Source organism: Leptodactylus fuscus, chromosome 4 (assembly GCF_031893055.1).
Source record: "Leptodactylus fuscus isolate aLepFus1 chromosome 4, aLepFus1.hap2, whole genome shotgun sequence".
NCBI classification, from domain to species: Eukaryota; Metazoa; Chordata; class Amphibia; order Anura; family Leptodactylidae; genus Leptodactylus; species Leptodactylus fuscus.
In genome coordinates, this window is record NC_134268.1 from 203092469 (window position 1) to 203114491 (window position 22023).

The 22023-nt window shown below is 41.6% G+C and overlaps 1 protein-coding gene across 1 annotated transcript in view; it reads right to left on the reverse strand.

The window, feature by feature from the left end:
• Positions 1 to 22023, reverse strand: part of GAD2 (glutamate decarboxylase 2) — an 82519-nt gene that overhangs the window by 40252 nt on the left and 20244 nt on the right. The window contains exons 6-7 of the mRNA XM_075271727.1: positions 5811 to 5923; positions 1507 to 1622 (exon numbers count right to left, since the gene is read on the reverse strand). Of these exons, the coding sequence (XP_075127828.1) occupies positions 1507 to 1622; positions 5811 to 5923 (229 nt within the window). The remainder of the gene's footprint in view (positions 1 to 1506; positions 1623 to 5810; positions 5924 to 22023) is intronic.

A 22023-nucleotide genomic window follows, 5' to 3' on the forward strand; every position in this document is an offset into this window, starting at 1 on the left:
ATTTATGAGGAGAGACATGTCTCCTTATACATTAGATTTATCCTCTAGTGGACCATGTGCCTGCAGTGAAATCTACACCATCACCACCACGTAGTTGACACAGATTTCAGGGATCATTAATGACAATTTGGTGAGGCCGCTCAGCCTACCATGCCTTGTCCCTGTACCACGGAGGAGTTATTTGGGCATACCCCCTGGTATTACCCCACACTAGCTTATGCCAGATGAAGACTTGTTGTATTAAAGGAGTTTCTAATATCTTGTGGCTTTCAGAAATTCAGAATTTGGGAGTCCAGTTGCATGATTTTAGTCTCCGGTCTGTGTTGGGGAGTCGCCTACTGTGTCACCAATCTGAGCTTGAGTGTGCGAGTTGGAGTATCACCTTAAGAACAGGAGTGTCGCAAGTTGCTTTGTATAAATTCTAGATAGTTGAAGTAATTGTTTTGGACTGTTCTGAAGATTTACGTGAATTTCTGTTCTACATTCTACAATCAAATTCAGTAAAAAAATTTTGCTAATTGATAGGGGGGGGGGTCTAAAGTCCCATATAACCCCCCTTTCCCTTAACACTGTTTGAGTTAAGAACTGGACCTGTCCATCTTCATTCAGGATGAGTATGTTCAGTTTGTCTTAGACTCCCTTATACTATTGGATCTGAGCTACATAGCAATACATGTGCAGCACATGAAGGACATGCACAGAGCAAGGTGCACCTTGTTTTCCCTAGTAACCTTCATACTAAGGACCGCCCGCTCTGGTCATTGCAAGTTGAAATTGTAATGGTGCTATTGGGGATCAGATCTTGGAAGAGAGGACACACAGGTGGTGCGTGAAGTCACATGTTCAGAGCAGGTTTTACCTCTATGGCTTTAAAAGTCTTAAAATGTTGTATGTTGGGACAAATCACTAGTGGATCCATCCTGGAGTATGGCTACAACGCCACATGGTACATCACTTAACTACACCCTTGTGCTGTTTTGGTCCAAAGAAAAACACCAATTCTCAACGAGGTTGTAGTCAACTTAAAATCACTCATCTGCATTCGGGTTTCCATTCGAGGAGTCTGTCTGGGGACCTTTTGAATGGAAACCTATACACATAGAAAGGCTGTTACCTAAGGAAACTCATGGACCCCATAGACCATAACGGGGTCCATGTGGTTTCCGCATGAAACATGCCAAGAGAAAAGTCACTTTTCTCTCGGCGTGTTTCGTTCGGAAACTGAATGGAAACCGCACGAACCCCATTATAGTCTATGGGGTCCACCTGTTTTCCCAGGTAACCGCTATTCTATGTGTATAGGTTTCCGTTCAGAGGGTCCTCGAATGGAAAGCCGAACGCTGATGTGAACTGAGCCTTAGCAAAGTCCATCAGAATATATCCGAAACACATATTAAAGAATAAACGTGACATAACCAATCTATAGGTCAATGAAACAATTCCATGATACAGAATTTCATATGAAGAAAAGACTTAGCAAAAGTAATACAAGGGTAAGCGACATACTTGCTCGGATGTGAAGGCAATCAGTCTTGGGATTGCTGACATTCCTTTCTCTTTAACTTCCGGGAACATCTTGAAACGTGCAATCAACATAGCATACAAGTTAGATATGGCACCACCTGGAGTCCACAGTAATACAATGTTACTTCTCCATAGAATGAGCAATACATTGGTCAACATAACAATGCTTAGGTACATGCAAGAATTTGTACAAAATTTATAACAAAGGGCTGAGGCCCCACGTTGCGGAAACGCAGCTTTTTTGTTGCAGATTTTCTTGCGTTTTTTTGAGCCAAACCCAGGTGTGGATTAAGCAGAAGGGAGAAGTATAAGAACTTCCTTTATATTTTCCATTCCTTTTGTAGCCATTCTTGACTTTGGCTCAAAAAAGCACTGCAAAATCTGCAACAAAAATAGCAGTGTCTCCACAACGTGGGGCCTTAAACCGTACAGTGCGAGGTGTGAAAAAAATACTGTAAAGTAAGAATCCTTTCCAAAATCAAAGGGTTAATAATTTATATATCCAAATGAAGCGAATGAAGAAAGAGAAATGTAAATCCCATCAATATTTGTTGTGAGCTTTGCCCTTTGGAGGAGGAATCCTGGAAGTGATGATATGGCCCCCACAGATATAGCCCTGATCTCAACATCATCCAGTCTGTCTGGGATGACATGAAGAGACAGATGGATTGGAGCAAGCCTACATCCACAGAAGATCTGTGCTTAGTTCTCCAAGATGGCGGGAACAACAATTAGGATTGCAGTTCAGCCACTTTGTTTTTTTTCTAGCTGCAGTCTTCAGTGTTGAATATTTTTATATGTCTATCGTTTGGACATTTTCAAATGCGGGGAAGACTCCTATGTTTAAGTTTATTTTTGTTAATTTTTATGTGTGATCTAAAGGGGGGGGGTAATTAGAAATTTTTTGTATTTTAAAATATATATTTCTTTAATTTAACTTTTTTCTTAATTTTAGACCAGGACTTCAACCCTAGGGGGTATGATCACCTGTCCAATGGTAGCCTTCAATGGGCTCCTGGCTGTCATGGATATGGATTGCTGCCTACTAGAGATGAGCGAACACTGTTCGGAACAGCCGTTCCGAACAGCACGCTCCCATAGAAATGAATGGACGTAGCCAGCACGCGGGGGGTTAAGCGACCGGCCACCGGCAAAGTGTACGTGCCAGCTGCTTCCATTCATTTCTATGGGAGCGTGCTGTTCAGAACGGCTGATCCGAACAGTGTTCGCTCATCTCTACTGCCTACTGATCTCATTCTGGGAAATGGCTCTCCGAGGTTCTATGCAAGAAACCTTCCTCATTTGACCAAGACGTCTGCCCATAATTAGAGCAAACTTTAATTACTAATGTGCTCCATAAACAGTAGAGACCCTGCAGTTATGGCGCCCGCTCAGCTGATGAGTCAGCGCTATGTTTTAAGACCCAACATCTCCAGTGCTATTATGACAGAAGTTATGCTTATGAGTCTAGTGAGTCGTCTCGCTCAATGAGTTACAGCCCCCCACCCACCCGGTATGAGTAATATACAGTGATAATCAAGTTAAATTTCAATTAGTACCAAATATTTTCCCATTACTCTAACTATATTTATTTCGATCTGCTCAACTCTTCATGTTCTATAATATGTTTACGATGACTGTCCCAGTCTATACAGTAAAGCTCACACATGAGATAGAGAAAACAGAAAACCTAATGTGTTTGCTCTAAGGGCCATGTAAATGCTGAAACATTCTGATGCATATCTTTTTCTGATGATACATTTCCATACGTTAAGAATTCCAATGTATATAGCATTCAATCTGTACAAATAGTGTCAGGTTCTCCCACTTCACCATTGACCTCCTTAGTCTTACCACTTCCAGTAACAATAAACTCAAGCAGCTCTGGGAAAAGCAATTCAGTACTGACTAGTTATGGAGGCTGGACAGGCTAACAGGATAAGCCCAGCTCATTTGAATACTCAGCCAGACGTTGCTGGTAGGGATATGGAAGTGCCGAGCCCTGATAAATAGAGCTTGATTGCTTGGCCATATTGAGTATCCCGGGGGCAGACATATTACAATTATTGTAATTGCCGCACAGTTGATATTCTAAGGAACTCTTTACAACACAGATGAGTGAGCAATGCAGATGACAGGGGGTATCCTCAGGATATCATCTGCCCACATCGGAGAGCAAAGTATTAGAGTGTCATGCATGGAAAATGCCCACAGCCAAATAATTAGAAATGGAAAAAGGACTATGAGGGTTTTACAAAATTAATTCATGCAAAGCACTCAGTAAGTATATGTTAAGCTAGTCCGAAAGGCCAAACATAGTGCACAGAGAAATAGTTCCTCTAAAAGTACAATATATCAAGAAGCATTGGTATTCATTGGGTGGTCTTCTCCTTACAACCCCTTTCCATTAGGTGGTCTCCTAAAATTGTTGAACTCTCCTGCTGTGCCAACACAGGATAAACCAAACATTACATCAATCAATCGGATGCCCATTAAAGACAAACTGAAAAACCAAGGCGTCAGGAGGTGTACAAAAAAAGTCACTCTCACTTATCTCTGTCCCATTGGTTCCCCAGTTCAACCCAGTACCCGCGACACTTGGACCAGAAGTGAAGCTGAGCAAATCACTGGCCTCGACTGTTACATGTTAGATACATGGATATATTAATGGTGACATGACCAAGACCCAAAATTTGATCACAGAGGCCATAGATTGATCCCAGTGGTCACCTAAGCCACTTCATTTCTGGTCCAACCTAGGTAGGCATGGAATGGTATAGGGGACCCTATGTCAGAATGGAGGTCTAGTGGTTGGTGAGTATCACTTTTTCTAAATGATATCCCACCTCCACTTGGGAAAACCATTTTTAAAGTGTGGCCATGCCAGCTCCTCAAGAGTCAGACGAGATATTGTATGAAACCATTCTATGATTCTGCTAATTGATAGAAGTCGTAAATCAGTGTTCTTCTCTACTAACCGAGAATGCCCTAATGGTGGATTTAAAAAAGGGTTTTCTAAACCCCCCAAAATCTTACCCCATAGTAAAAGTAATTTGAGCAACCCCATATATCCACCTAGAAATGTGAACTCCTAGCTACCTTGATGGAAGTATCTGTCTATGACTACCTAGGCAATTCAAAGAGCCTCACTATCCATGTGCTGTATATAATTCTCATATCTGATACCCCTAAGGCAGGGGTAGGGAACCTTCGGCTCTCCAGTTGCTGTGAAACTGCAACTCCCAACATGCTCCATTCCCTTTCATGGGAGTTCCAAGAATGGCAGAGCAAATATGCATGTTGGGAGTTGTAGTTTTTAAAACAGCTGTAGAGCCGAAGGTTCCCTACCCCTGCCCTAAGGCATCAGGCCCTCGACTTTGAAAGAGAAGGCATGTACTGAACATCCTAGTACTGTAAATTGATCTATGCTTCTCAAATTTACAAAATTACACATGAGGTTCTTAGTACATATTTTGATCATGGTATACAATGCCCCTATCTACTTCCCAACGACCTCTAAATGTTGGGTCCCTACTCTATTGGTTGAGGTCCTGCATGATGACCACCAACCCCCAAAGCTCAGCACCCACTTGGGGAGCACCATGGTAACCCAACAGCATCCTTTAGGATCCTATAACAGCTTTATATTACAATAATATATTGTATTCAATAAAGAATTATATAACCTTTATCAAGGTCATATTTCCAACACAATCCATAACCCGGGAACGAGCAAGAGTAATTTTTTTAGCTTGAATTTACAGGAAGAGCTCATTCAAAAAAAATTTTTAATTGCTTCATTTTTTTGTCTAATGAACCTGGGAACAAGGAAGACTTTAAAAAGAGATAAATGATTTGATAGGAAATTATCGAAAATAAATATAAAATTTGTGAATATTGTTCTAATTTCTATTTATTTCTAATTATTAGTCGTTCTAATGGAGTTACACAACCGATGTCCTTTGACTATCCCTTTAATACCCTATAACTTGAGTCTTTTGATCTGAAAGTTCCACAAATTCTATTTTCTGTGTGTTAGAACTGGGAGCATTTAGAACTGCAAGGCAAATGTCTCATCTGATTATCTTTCCTACAGAGCACAATTTATGCTCATGGTAATGTGCAGTTTCCTTTCAGGGCTATATACATCTTTCTAAATTAAATTCATAGACTGTCAGGAGTTCAAAATAGAACTCCATTACGTTTGGTGCTCTAGATAACCGCACCAGAAAAATCAAGAAATTACCAGAGATATTATTTTAGGCTTTTACATGATGACAATTTACCTGGAGAAAATATTCCATCGCCGCTTCCTCCGGGCCACCCAATCATTTCTCTCATTTTCTTTAAGGTTACATATTCTAACAGTACAAATACAGGAGCAATTTCATAGGTAAACCTAGAAAAGAAAAGAGAAATACAAATTTATATAAGCTTAGAGTCAACTCTAAATCATTGATAATACAAAAAATTACATTGGAAGAAAATTGAAAGAAATTTAAATTTATAAATTTCAATTTATTTTTTTAGAACATTTTGGAGCAGTAAAAATTAAGCCACGGGGAATTTTTGAGATATTTACAATAGGATAATATAGTAGATTATATAATTAATTCTACTCAACATATCTACTTTACAAAACAGAGATAGATGTGGTTTATAATATAAAACCTGATGAAGACAAAAAGTAAGGTAGTTGATCATAATGACCAAATAATATAATAGAAAAATGAAAATATGGTCTGGTTGTGTAAGGGAATTACAATAGGAGCAATTCCCTAGTAGCTACTGGTGAACCCTCGGGGAAGGGGCATGACAAGACAGTGAGTGGGGTTGAGCCAATCTTGAGATTTTAGGATCTATTTTAAAATCTGATTTCTGATTATTTTCCAGCCGATCGTGAAATTTGCTCGATCGCTGATCGGGATCCGATCTTTCCCGATCCCGATGGCTCAACACTAGTCAATGCTTCTCTATGGGAAAAGTTACTTTCCAGGGTTGAGCCGATCTTGAGATTTCAAAATCCGATTTCCGATCATTTTCCAGCCAATCCCGATCGCAATCGTGAAATTTGCTTGATCGCCGATTGGGATCCAATCTTTTCCGAACCCGATCACCCAACCATAACAGTGAGCCCTAAGCTGAACCCACCGTTGCCCCTACCTGCTTGACTCACTGCCCTAGACGGCAGAGGACAACTGGTGAACAAGCCCTTCCTATATATAATTGACAACACAGAATGCAGACAACACAAATAACAACAAAGGGAGGTCAGCTAGGCAAGAGTCTTGCAATTTATCCCAATGAATTAAAAAATTTTGTAATTAATTTTTTGAAATATATGAAGAATTTTTAAAGCTGCTGCAATGACTAAAGACTACAACATTTTTAGGTAATTCAATTTAATTCCCTTTTTACATCTGCATATTGATTTAACACAGATACAGATGTGGCCATAGTAAACCAATTGCCAGTTTGGTTTAGGACTTCAATTTCTCATTAACCAATTCAATACAATATCTCGAGATGATAGTAAAAGCCTTGAAGGGCTGCAATTCAACCCCACATAGAAAAGAATAGTTAGCATTTTCTTTTCCCCTCATTTATCTCAAAGTCATATGGCATCTAGAAAAGTTGCCTGAAAGAAGACTTGTCACCGATTCCGGAAAGCCCAATGACGTAAAACTCCAATTCCACAGAAGGTGAAAAATAAACATTTAGAAATCAGTGGAAACAATACATCTCAAGAAAGTTGGGACAGTGGAACAAAAGTCTGGAAAAGTAATTGTTACTTATAAAAACAGATGGAGGGTCAACTATTGGTTTCCAAAAGGTTAAAACACCAGGTTTGCAGAAGAAGAATCTGGGTTCTGATCTATATTCGGTGCATTATGAGATGAAAAATTCGACATAAAAGAACCAGGACTGTAACTGTTGAGATTCCTACATCAGACTAGAACGGTACGACATTCCTCTCCTAAAACTCCAGCGATATACAGTATGTTCTTTTGTGCATAAGATAAAGTTATACGAAATTTCCAAGTGATCACATTCTTAATTATTTTTTTTGTTTTATTTACATAATATGTCTTTTTTGACCTTTTTGTTGCATGTTATATGATCGGCTCTATTACCCTCAGCATTTTGGTGTTTATTTTAGCCAAATCTGTTCAGCTGCTCCAAAGATATAAGTCCTTTTAGTGAGATACAAATTGGGGTCTACTGGCCGAGTGAGTAGTAACACTGTATGTCCTACAGCACACCGAGACTCCCCCCCAAAGTCATCATAGTGTTCCCACTAACTTGGCTAGTAGATCAACACTTAAAGGGCTTATATCTATGGAATAGCTGAACAGATCTGGATAAATGAATATGCTAAGCACCTATCAGGTGATTTATGTCATGGTTTTTTTTTCGGACCTGGTGAAATCTCATCATTAACATGTGATACACATAGCTGGACGTGTCCACCTAAGTGAATAGGTAAGGGAAGGCAGAACTAACACAGATTATGTGGATGGTACACACACTATTTGTCTGGATATAATCTATATATCTGGATAGTGGATACACTGTTTATATCATATACCTCCTTTGATATCCTGTAGATTGTTAGTCTTCTATCCTGCATTACCAGTCATTCATCTTCTTATTTCCAGGTTTATTTTTATGTTTTTGTCCCAAGTACGTAAGCCTCTTCTACAAGCACATGCGGATATAATAGAATACTATGGACCATCAGATGCCAAGTCTAAAGGCTGGCAGAGGCAGCACAACGCAGTGACAACATTGCCTGTGCCAAGCTCATTTCACAGGAAATTAGTCAGTTATTGTGTGTGCATTATCCTTGTATTACGATGCAGCCTTTATTTTCCCTGTGCGGTGACATCACTGAGCTGTAACAGCGGTATGTTTATAATCCCTCTTCTATGATAGCAATATGCATACTACTGCCATACTGTGACATCACTGTGTGCCATATAGCTATGATGTCATAAAGTTTCTCACCCATTTAATATGACATAGCTGTGTGCCATATAAGTGTCACTTCATAGTGTCTATTATGTATGTACTGTGACATCACTGTGTGCATATATCTCCAGGGTCTTGCTGGGAGTCTGTTCTATGTCTGTATAATCCTCATACTGGGTGTCCTATCAGTTTTTTAGCAAATAATATCCTCATTATGGCTGCAGCACAGTTTACATTACTCTCTCAGCCAGGGTGGCATATACAATAAGGAATAGTCTGCCTCTCCCCTATCCATTACTGATACTGTTCTGCCATACTGCCAGGAGTAACTGTACAATAGCAAACAAATAGCTGAAAAAAAGCCCAAGTGACCATAATATAGGAGATTCATGAACATATAGGGCAAATATAGGGCAATAGACACAAGTAAGCAGGTAAAACACAGGAAAAAAAACAATTCAGGAAAACTACTTGCTGTCTGTGAATATTATCTCATTGTAATAACGCAAGAATCCACAAACGTACATGGAAGATTTTTCTTACATTTTAAGCTGTGAGATACGCAGAATCAGTGGCAGACCCCCGAGTATAATGATTGGTGGACCGGGAGAGGTAAGAAACATAAAAAACACTGTTACTTACCTCTCCACGATCCTGCCAGGCCTCCTTCCTTGTTGTCTGACGTCTCTGACGTCACATGAATCTTGCCTGCGTCCCGGGTCATGTGACGTCCAACGTCATTGCAGAAGGACGGCAGCAGAGGCCGACAGCGTAGGAGCCGGGGGACAGGTAAGAAACAGTAGTTTTTTATGGTCTTATTCCCCCGGGTCTCCGATTATTTTACGCTGGCATCTGAAAAGATCCCAGAGTATAATAATTGTTTATGGGTGTCCACAATGGGACATAATACTATGTGCAGGGGCCACTATGGGGCATAATACTGTGTGCAGGGGCCACTATGGGGGATAATACTGTGTGCAGGGGTCACTATAGGGGATAATACTGTGTGAAGGGGCCACTATGTGGGATAATACTGTGCGCAGGGGCCACTAGGGGGGATAATACTGTGTGCAGGGGCCACTATAGGGGATAATACTGTGTGCAAGGGCCACTATGGGGGATAATACTGTGTGCAGGGGTCACTATAGGGGATAATACTGTGTGAAGGGGCCACTATGTGGGATAATACTGTGCGCAGGGGCCACTAGGGGGGATAATACTGTGTGCAGGGGCCACTATGGGGATAATACTGTGTGCAGGAGCCACTATGGGGCATAATACTGTGTGCAGGGGCCACTATGGGGGATAATACTGTGTGCAGGGGCCACTATGGGGGATAATACTGTGTGCAGGGGCTACTATGGGACATAATACTGTGTGCAGGGGCCACTATGGGGGATAATACTGTGTGCCGGGCCCACTATGGGGGATAATAGAACGTGCAGGAATGCGTAGGAAAGGGTTGGTTGAGGTCTTCGGCGTCGGTGTCGGTGGGGGGGGGGGGCATGTCAAAAGTTCGCCATGGGGCGGGGGGACCCATGTCAAAAGTTCGCCATGGGGCCCCGCCATTCCTAGTTACACCACTGCGCAGAATATTCAGTCCAGGGGCCACACGGTGGCTCAGTGGTTAGCACTGCAGCCTTGCAGCACTGGAGTCCTGGTGTTCAAATCCCGCCAAGGGCATAAAACCATCTGCAAGGAGTTTGTATGTTCTCCCCGTGTTTGCATGGATTTCCATCCCATATTCCAAAAAAGACATAATGATAGGGAAAAAATGTACATTGTGAGCTCTGTGTGGGGCTCACAATCTACATTAACAAAAAAAAAAAAAAAAAAGAATATTCAGTCCAGTGCACACAAAAAGCAGTTTGTAAGCGTGTGTGAAGGATATAAAGAGAATCAACCCTTCCCCTCTTCATTCGCTGTGTTGTAATGATTTCACTTCCAGTTTGCAGGTGATGAACACCCAAAGCTTTACATTCCCGAACATGAAACTTTGGGAAATTTTGAGTTGGATCAGGTGCAACTCAAAGCACATCACTCATCTCTAGCCATGTAAGTCATGTTGTAAACCAGATACCAGATTTATGTCTTTTATACAGTATCTAAAAATATATTCATGAGAATACATTCAAGCACAATGAAGATGTCACACAGGGCAATATAATAAACCAAGAGCTATGTGCACTGAGCTATAAACCATTGCCAGGGAGAGCTATAGTAATGTGTCCCTATAAGAGACAGCCCGGTCAGGCATGTTACTGTAATAATAATCTCTGTAATATTCAGCTTAATTACAGAACGCTAATTCAGTCTTCACATGCCGGAAGGAGACACTGAGTGAGAAAGCGAATTATATGACGTATATACTGTGGATTTATTCATATCCTATTAGATTATATTAAATCTCTATTTATGACACTTCAAGGCAGTTTTGACCCCTTTAAAGTACTAAGAGCTCTATATAAAGTGTAAAACAGTAAAACATACCGAGACTAATGGTCAGTAAGTGCAGGACCAAGTATTTATGTATCTTACTTGTATACTGCCAACTGATTCCGCAGCGCTTTACAGACATTGTCAATCATCAGGGCTCACAATCTAAATCATTATCAGTATGTCTTTGGAGCATGGATGGAAACCAGAGTACCCGGAGGAAACTCACCCAAAGACAGGGAGAACATACAAACTCCTTGCAGGTGTTGTCCTTGGTCGGATTCTAACCTAGGACCTCGGCACTGCAAGGCAACAGTCCCTATCTGTGAAGTGTCCGGGGCTGTCTGCAGTCAACAACCCCTCCCCTCTACTCTTGTGTGACAGCTCTATATCTAGGATACAGCACAGGAATCTTCTTTCTCCAAGATGGCGGGAACAACCTCCCTGCCGGGTTCTGCCAAAATGTCTGCAAATACCGAGAAGAACTGATGGAAGGCGAAGGGCAAACAGAATATTGGTGGAATTCACATTTCTCTTTTCTGCATTCACTACATCTGGTTAGTTGACAAACTTTATCTATTAACCCTTATTATCTTATTAACACATTTATGAAAGCATTCTTACTTTGCAGCAATTTTTTTCATACCCGTCTAAAACTTTTACACAGTACTGTCATTTTACTACATTCCCCAATATTGAGTCTAAAAAAATTCTCTTTTTAGCATCTGTCTTCAATTGGGAAAAACCACTGGAGGAAAACTGGGAACATATGAAGAGTTTTTGGATATTTAGGTCTCCAATCTGTCTCCTATGCTTCTTTCTACTTCTCTTAGTCTCAGTGTGATTTGCATTCATTTTCTCACTCTCTGCGCTCACTGTACAGAATTCCATCTCCGAATAGAGGTGGCCCCTTGACTACCAAGCCCTATGGCAGCTACTGAACCTGTTCTCTGAACCAGTACTAATGCTGCAATGCTGCTGCTATAGCTAAGCCCCTGGGGCGAAGCCTTGGACATGAGCAACACATGATCATGATCAAGAGCCCCTCTGCATGGTACAGCTACTGGGTCATAGCAACTCTCGACCCTGACCCTGCCATGGAGTAATGTCACCACAGAGCTGTTTTCTTTTGTGAATGAAGTTCTTATGGTCCTATACCCTTCAAAGGTATTTTATAACTTCATGGGAGACACGTGATATAAATAAAGCAACAGTCAACACTTCCATATCCAAAACCATAGCCATGGCCACCACATACACTCGAGATGATACAATATATTATTATTGTTTATTTATATAGCACCATTAATTCCATGGTCCTGTACATTATTATATTAATTCTATGGTACTGTACATTATATTAATTCTATGGTGCTGTACATTATTATATTAATTCCATGGTTCTGTACATTATTATATTAATTGCATGGTGCTGTACATTATTATATTAATTCTATGGTACTGTACATTATTATATTAATTCTATGGTGCTGTACATTATTATATTAATTCTATGGTGCTGTACATTATTATATTAATTGCATGGTGCTGTACATTATTATATTAATTCTATGGTACTGTACATTATTATATTAATTCTATGGTGCTGTACATTATTATATTAATTGCATGGTGCTGTACATTATTATATTAATTCTATGGTACTGTACATTATTATATTAATTCTATGGTGCTGTACATTATTATATTAATTGCATGGTGCTGTACATTATTATATTAATTGCATGGTGCTGTACATTATTATATTAATCCCATGGTGCTGTACATTATTACATGCTGAGCATGGACATGTATAGAGATAGTCAGAACCTATAAGTATCTGGGCGTGCTCCTCAATAATAAGCTGGACTGGGCTGATCACCTGGGTGCACTGCACAGAAAGGGCCACAGCAGACTTTACCTGCTCAGGAGGCTGAGGGCCTTCGGAATCCAGGGGCCACTTCTAAGGGCCTTTTTCAACTCTGTGGTTTCCTCAGCCATCTTTTTCGGTGTGGCCTGCTGGGGGAGCAGTATATCAACCAGGGACAGAAATAGACTTGACAGGCTGATCAGGAGGGCCAGCTCTGTCCTGGGGAGCCCCCTGGACCCAGTACAGGTGGTGGGTGACAGAAGGATACTGTCTGTGGTGACCTCCATGCGGGAGAACAAATCCCACCCCATGTATGGGACCTTGATGGGACTTGGCAGCACTGTAAGTGACCGTCTGCTTCACCCCAAGTGTGAGAAGGAGCTATCGCAGGTCCTTCCTTCCAACCGCGACCAGACTGTATAATCTACATCAGACCAAGCGAAGATCACTCCGCACAGAGAACTAATGATTATGATTATGAAGTCTTCCTTCTTTCTTTCTTCTCTTCCTTAGCTGCTATGGACCTTAGTATATCTTCTCTTCTCAGTACATGTGTGTCTACGTCTGTAATATATTACTGTGTATTATCCTGTATCTGTATTACTATGCTGCTGTAGCATGCTGAAATTTCCCCACTGTGGGTCTATTAAAGGATTATCTTATCTTATCTTATTAATTCCATGGTGCTGTACATTACTATATTAATTCCATGGTGCTGTACATTATTATATTAATCCTATGATGCTTTACATTTGAGGGTTTACATACGGTACATAAAATATATAACAATAAGTGTTCTGTATACAGCACTTCAATCGGTTAAATATCTCTTGAAAAGTGTTGGTAATTTTCTTTTAATTCTAAAATTTAGACTTTGCTGCATTACAGTTATGGGTTCTGTATACAGCACCGAAGCAGCATATGTAGGCATCGAAGCAATAACTGAAACCAATTTCAGGATTTTACAATACCATCTTATTTGTAAATAACCATAAATTTTAAACTGAGCCCCAAATTATTGTGTCACACAGCACAGGAGACAGTGTCTAGAAATACAATGCCTTTGAAGAGGGACACCTGTACATATCCTCATCTCTGTAATGTATCTGGTGTATATACACTGCGCCACTACATTGATTTGACTTTCGGCTACTCCTGAGAGCATTGTCTAAGAAGTCCTCATGTTTTTACCCTTTAACCTCCATAAGGGGATCTGGTCTTTTTTTTTTTTTTTTTTTTAATGTAGATTGTGAGCTCCACATAGAGCTCACAATGTACATTTTTTTCCCTATCAGTATGTCTTTGGAATACAGGATGGAAATCCATGCAAACACGGGGAGAACATAAAAACTCCTTGCAGATGTTTTTTTTTTTTTTTTTTGCCCTTGGTGGGATTTGAACACCAGGACTCGAGTGCTGCAGTGCTAACCACTGAGCCACCGTGGCTGATCTGGTCTTCACTGCATAGTACTACCAAGTCACAGCCTCAGAACCAGTCTCAGTTTAGTTTGATATCTGATCCTGATGGGTCAAGGGACACTGGAAAGGCAGGGACATGGTCAGTGGACAAGCCAAAGTCAGGGCTGGTGGAGTTCTTACATAACAGTATAAATGGAAGGTCAAGGCAAGTAGAACACGTTCAGAGAGGGCTAACAGGCTGAGGTCATGGTTCAGATATTGATACACAGACAGAGGTCAGAAAATGAACAAACTAATTTAGAAAACACAGTTGCTTGGGCACTTATTGCTCAGGCATTGGAGGGAATAGAGGCCTTAAATAACCCAGGGACGCAGGATTCATCGGTTATTGGATGCATGTGCTTGGCCTTTAAAAGGCTTGAATGCAGGAACAGTGCACAGATGAGGCACATGCCAACAGAACAGGAACACCAATGGTAATGGTGAGGAGAGGCCAGTGGTCTAATGGTGCTACAACCACCCAGTACAATAACAGATGGTGTCAAATTGGGCCCCAGACACCTCACATATTCTACCACCAGGACACACTTGCCCTTGATAAAAAAGACAATGGATATTAATAAAAGAAAAATATTTTGTGTTGATATCTGAAGTGCCGGACTTGATAAATGACCCATCACGGAGCCATTTGTCTTTCTCACATGTTGTCAGGGGAGGGGGAGGCTTCATGTGTTGTGTGCTTCTATGTGTCTTGTGCCCTGTTCTCTATATTGGGGGATTTACGGACTGAATTACATCTGTTCTCTACCATAATTGCATTAATATAATTGCATTCTTTGTTCATGTCGTAATCGTAATTGCTTACATTTACTTACACAAGGCATTTGTTGTATGTGTCAGTAAAAAGACAGGTTGAATAGGAAACAAGGAGCATGAAGAGTATGTATGGGTACTGTGAAAGAGGGCAGCCGGTCGGCACTGATAAGGGAGGAGTAATTATATATCTTAGTCAAAGTCGCCGTGTAACCCGAGCCTTAAAGGGGCTCTCCAATTTATTTTAAAATGTGCTGAAATCAGGGATCTGGCGGATCTCCTACCAGGCGACCAAAGGCGTAACATCAAACTCTTGGGCCCCAATTGCAAATCTGTACCGGGTCCCCAGCTATAATGTATCATTCATAGTACTGGTCTCTTCATATTGGGAAGAGACACCTTATGGGCCAACTAATGCTCCTAGCCCCAGGTGTGATTGCCAATTTGTCATCTCATGCCATCCATACCAAGTAGGAGGGAGACATGCTCAGGACCAACACTGAATAAGAGTGCCCAAATAATGTAACCAAATGTTCAGGAACATAATGGAAAATTGGCTCCATCTTGGTCTTACAGTTGTACAGAATCGAAAGAGGACGGAACCCTCTAAAGACCCGTAGGCTATTCTGCTGTACATGGTGAAGATTCAACAACACCACATACCTAAATATAGCGTAATAATATAATGGAACGCTCTAAGATGTCTTCCTGTTGTCATTTTTAGCTCCACTTTCCTGATCTCTTGTTACTTCCTGACCTAATTGGTTTGTAATTAGCTCCACATTATCCTTTATTTAGCTTCATCTTCTTCAGTCCATGACTATATCCCAGGCCACTAATTACCAATAAACGATGATTGAGGATGTTCTCCTGTATACGCTGGTGCCAGCTATTGACTCTTCACCACTCACATAAAACAGGTTTCAACTTCTCTATGACTTTGGATCTGTCTATTCTGTTGTTACTTTACCTGCAATGTGTCTAAAAATCCTCCAATGTTTATTAATAGGTGTATCGATAAAATAGTAATGTATTACAGCATTGCACATTTAGGAAACGGTAGAGTTCGGAGAAGTGGAGTTGATCGGGGTCGTGGAGTCGGGACTAGCTTTGGTTGAAGTTGGAGAGAAAAGAATCAATTTGATTCTGGTTACAAAATAAAATTGTTACTTTAAATTGTATTTTATAATTAGCAACATTATATAATGAATTGGTTTGTTCCATATTTATTTACATAGGAATTGGGGTTATTTTGTGAATTAGAGAATTTTTCCTGTTTCTGTTTGGCCATGGCTGTCAATGAAAGAGTCAGATTCGGGCTGTTGAAAATTAAGGAATCAGTGCTTCGGCCTTTCGACTCCACAGCCCTGGTAAATTCTAATCCAAACCTTGGACAACCCCTTTAATTCATTCTAAACTCATTCAGTGATGCTGAGTAGAGATGAGCGAGTAGTATTCGATCGAGTAGGTATTCGATCGAATACTACGGTATTCGAAATACTCGTACTCGATCGAGTACCACTCACTGTTCGAATGTAAAAGTTCGATGCAGAACCAGCATTGATTGGCCGAATGCTATACAGTCAGCCAATCAACGCTGGTTCTTCTCTCCTTTAGAAGTCTTCTCCATGCAGCTTCCCCGCGGCGTCTTCCGGCTCTTCATTCACTCTGCCAGGCATCGGGCCTGGGCAGAGACGACTGCGCATGTCCACTTGTAGTGCGGGCATGCGTAGTTGGCTCTGCCCAGGCCCGATGCTTGGCAGAGTGAATTCAGAGCCGGAAGATGCCGCGGTGACGCTGCACGAAGAAGACTTCTCGGAGGATCCAGCCCGACCCTCACTCATGGACTTGGTAAGTGTAATTTGATTGAACGTTGCCTACCCCTGAAACGAGCATTTTCCCCCATAGACTATAATAGGGTTCGATATTCGATTCGAGTAGTTGAATATTGAGGGGCTACTCGAAACGAATATCGAATCTCGAACATTTTACTGTTCGCTCATCTCTAATGGTCTGGGCTATGACATGGCCAGTCTACTGGTATGAAACACCGGCAGCTGATTTATTTGGTGAATAATGTATATATATATATATCCCGATTTTCACAGCAGGTTCTTGGTGGATTTTATCGCGCTGTAGAATACAAAAGGTTTTACATGATATTAAATTTTGATTACACATATCAGCAGACATGCATGATGCTACAGGTCAAAAACAGGTCCTTATTTCCAGATGTTATACATCCCCTGAGTGGGGTTTGCAGGTCCGCCTCCATGCTTCACCGGTAGCTGTAGACATGGCTGGGAGACTATATTGCTTTACTGCTCTCTATCATGTCCAGAGATCTGGCAGCAAACGTAAAGCATTTGAAGACTCATCCTTGGAGAACTGCAAAACTGAGCAGCCGATTAGGAGTGTTATGTCATGTCCGGTGATGCTTGACATAGCCCTCATATATAAGCAACACCTTTATGTAAGTGCACCCTGGCATCATTGCAAGTCTTAGAGTAAACTGCAAAGTCCTCCGCCATTCAGTGCCATGGAGCATATTAAAATCTGAGTTGATCCCAGCAATCCCAGCTTCATATCCTTGCCCTCCCGTTCGCCGCCAAATGATATGTTGCCGTCAAGCATTTGTTTAAATGGGCGGTATTTTAATTCTCCCCCACATATTGTTCTTTTGGGTGGACTTTTTATGCAACGTTCTAGTTTTCATCCATAACATGGAGCGCATTGTCAAATACAACTGCAAATAGTAGAATTTAGAAATTAAAGACGCTAAAAAACAGACTAAGGGCAAGGAAGGATTTAAAATACAAAAATCAGTGATTTGCAAATTTTTCATCCCACCATCCCAATGGCGAGTCCCCAGTCCTCTGAATCGGTCTCCAGTTTTGACGTTCCCAATTCACAATTCACAATTCTGCTGGCTTCACAGCAGATATCCCCAGTATTTTTGCTTTCTCGGAAATATATTTGATAATTTACTTTCTGGGATATATGAGGCCCAGTAATTTAAAGGGGTCCTCCAGGACTTATTAATTGATGACCTTTAGGACAACTTTAGGACTTAATGATTGTCAGGGGTTTGACATCTGGGCCCCGGCCAATCAGCTGTTCGAAGAGGCTCTTCAATACTAAACCAGCACAGTGCCATAGATTTGTGTAGTGGCTGTGCTTGGTATTGCAGCTTAGACCATTCACTTAAATGGGATTGAGTTGCATAGACATGGTGTGTCCAATGAACGTGAGCTCATACAGCCTATAACAGTGATGGCGAACCTATGGCACGCGTGCCAGAGAGGGCACGCAGAGCCCTCCATGCTGGCACGCGTGCGGTCGCCCGGATCGCTCACCAACAGGGAATCCGGTACAGGATTCCCCGTTGATGAGCGATCACTGCCTTCAGTTGTATGTGCAAATGCACATACAGCTGAAAGCTGTCAGGGTAGGCCGCGGATCGCGCGACCGCGGCCTACACTGGCTGCAGAGTTTGACCTCTGCCCCGACGCGGGCGCGATGACGTCATCAGCGCCGCCAGTGACAAGAAGGTGGATGCCGGCGGCTCTTCAGGGGTGAGTATGAGAGTGGCTCACTGTGTATATGATGTTGGGGGGAGCGCTTATAATACTTGGTGGGGTGTATGATACTGGGGGGGAGTGTATAATACTGGGGGGGCTTATAATACTGGGTGGGGTGTATAATACTGGGGGGGAGTGTATAATACTGGGGGGGCTTATAATACTGGGTGGGGTGTATAATACTGGGGGGAGTGTATAATACTGGGGGGAGTGTATAATACTGAGGGGGCTTATAATACTGGGGGGAGTGTATAATACTGGGTGGGGTGTATAATACTTGGTGGGGTGTATGATACTGGGGGGGAGTGTATAATACTGGGGGGGCTTATAATACTGGGTGGGGTGTATAATACTGGGGGGAGTGTATAATACTGGGGGGAGTGTATAATACTGAGGGGGCTTATAATACTGGGGGGAGTGTATAATACTGGGGTGGCTTATAATACTGGGGGGTGTACTAAAGAGCATATAATACTGGGGGGGGGCTATTTATAAGCACACAATACTGTGTGTGGATGCCACTGTGGAGCATATAATCCTGTGGGGGGGGGGGGACACCTACTGCGGAGCATATAACACTGGGGGGCTACTGTGGTACTGTGGAGAATATAATATTGTGTGGTGGGCCCACTGCAGAGCATATAATACTGTCTGGGGTCCCCTCACTATTTATATCACACAGTATCTGTTTTATAGCAGACGTGATATTAGTACAGGATGTAAGAATATTACACGGTAACTATAAAACAGATCCTGTGCGATGTAAATAGTGAAAATTAATTGTTCAAAGTACCAAATGCCGAGACCTTTACATTTCAGTACAACGTTGTTTGTATTATTGAAAGCTCTGTAAAGCCCCACATGACTGTAATTTTTGGTCAGTAACTGTCCGCAATTGTGGATCCGCATAGTATTAAGTCTATATTGTCGTGTTGGCACTCCGCGAAAATTTTGTGGGTTTTGGGTTGCAGTTTGGGCACTCGGTCTCTAAAAGGTTCGCCATCACTGGCCTATAAAGTGGAAGCAACACAGCTACTTTGAGTACTTTCAGCAGCCTGAAGCCTGTATCTTTGACCATACAATATTGTAGGGTCAAGAATGTTTTTGACAATATATTACATGTAAAAGTTGGCATTAATGCATTTGACAGATTTAGTATTGAGGAAAAGATGCTAATTGCAAATCTGTGACAACTTTAAAGGATTCTTAATAAGTTAATAATTATTACACTACTAGAACCTCCAGAGACGTCCATATACATTGCAAAGCAGCAATTTTATCCTTCCTGTAGAAGGAAAAGGAAACGCTCTCTCTAGCGCCATCTATGGGCACCTATCCTGTAATATATAATTTGCATACTTATTTCCCAGGACTCCTTTCACCAAATGCATCTCCACAAGGAGAACCAGTAATCCCTGAGAGGAGTTTTATCTGTGACACCAGAAGAATTTTGCAGAAAGAAATTTATGGGGGATGGAGGACCGAGCAATGTAATTCAGTGCAAAGAGCAAATTATACTTTCAGGGTTGTTGTTGCTTCAACGCTGAGATACCTGGAATAATAGTATAAGACACGAATGTGCTATGAGACCTCCAGTGGATTACATGGCTAGCTTTCACTATGGAGTCCTTGGAGTGAATATTTACTATATTGCTGCTTAGCTTAGAGGCAACGCATCCCTCAATATACATATATAAGAATATGTATATATATATATATATATATATATATATATATATATATATGTAACATTCAGCAAAACATGTTCTGCTGCATAGTCCATTACATTCAGTGGTGTAACTAGGAATGGCAGGGCCCCATGGCGAACTTTTAACACGCCCCCCCCAACCAACACAGAAGACCAACCCTCTCCTACGCATTCCTGCGCACTCTATTATGCCCCATAGTGGCCCCTGGACACACTATTATACCCCATAGTGGCCACTGCACACACTATTATGTCCCTCAGTGGCCCCTCCACACAGTATTATCCCCCCATATTGGTCCCTGCACACAGTATTATACCCCATAGTGGCCCCTATACACAGTATTATCCCCCATAGTGGCCCCTCCACACAGTATTATCCCCCATAGTGGCCCCTCCACACAGTATTATGCCCCATAGTGGCCCCTGCACACAGTATTATCCCCCATAGTGGCCCCTGCACACAGTATTATCCCCCATAGTGGCCCCTCCACACAGTCTTTTCAGACCCCAGAGTATAATTATTGGAGACCCAGGGGGAGAAAAACATAAAAAAACTCTATTACTCACCTGTCTCCCGGCTCCTACGCTGTCGGCCTCCGAAGAAGTCCATCTTCAATGACGTCAAACGTCACATAACCCAGGATGCACGCCGGTGTCATGAGACGTCAGACGACTAGGCCGAAGCCTGCCCAGATCGTGGAGAGGTAAGTAACAGTGTTTTTTATGTTTCTTACCTCTCCCGGGCCGCCGATCATTATACTTGGTGGTCCGAAAAGACCCCGAGTATAATGATAGCAGCGGTAGCGGCTGTCACTGGGCCCCTAATGTCCTGGGCCCTGTGGCAGCTGCCTCTGCTGCTATGGTGGTAGTTACGCCACTGATTACATTCCACTATAGCACATTGTTGGCATAAAAAAACCCTGAAGCAGTTTAATTTCACATCTGCTCCCATAAATGGAAAATTTGGGGGGCTATAAAAATTCTTCATCACTTTTCAATTCAGCTCACAGCCACAAACTTGTCTCCTGAACAATAAGAATGAACCGTAGTGTTTACCATTCATCAAAACTGATTTTTCTATAAAACCATTGCTTTTTGAAATACAACCACCATGTGTTCCTAAAAAACATATGCAAACACATTTCTCCAAATAAAGAGTAATTTACAGATATATCCACTGCTTACAAGGTTTGTGTCTATGACCCTCTTGGTTTTGTGATTCAGGAATATGGCAGTATGCAACAGTAAGTCTCTGCAAAATGGTTGGTGATTGGGGCCCCTGCATTGTGATTGAGAAGATGGCGCCCGGGGAGGAAGGATACTGGTTGGTCTGACTCTGCACCGTGATGTCATCTCAGCCACCCAGTGAGTCTACAGTATTTTTTTTTTTTTCTAGCTTGCATTAGGATTTGGCCATACAAGTGGATTAGTAATGACCAATGAATTGGCATGTCTGCATTCTGGCAACACTTTATGACACTCTTTATGCTTCATGGCTTTTTTTTTTATTATTTGGATATTCCAAAAGCAAAACATATATTGTATGCTCAAGACATGAAAGATATATGTTCAAAATAAAACAAAAAGACACACTATAGGTTCCTACAGAACAATTGTGGTTCAGGTCTTGGTTCGATTCATTGACTGCCTTGACACATAGAGATAATTTTTTATGAAGAAAGTCAACATTTTGGTCAACC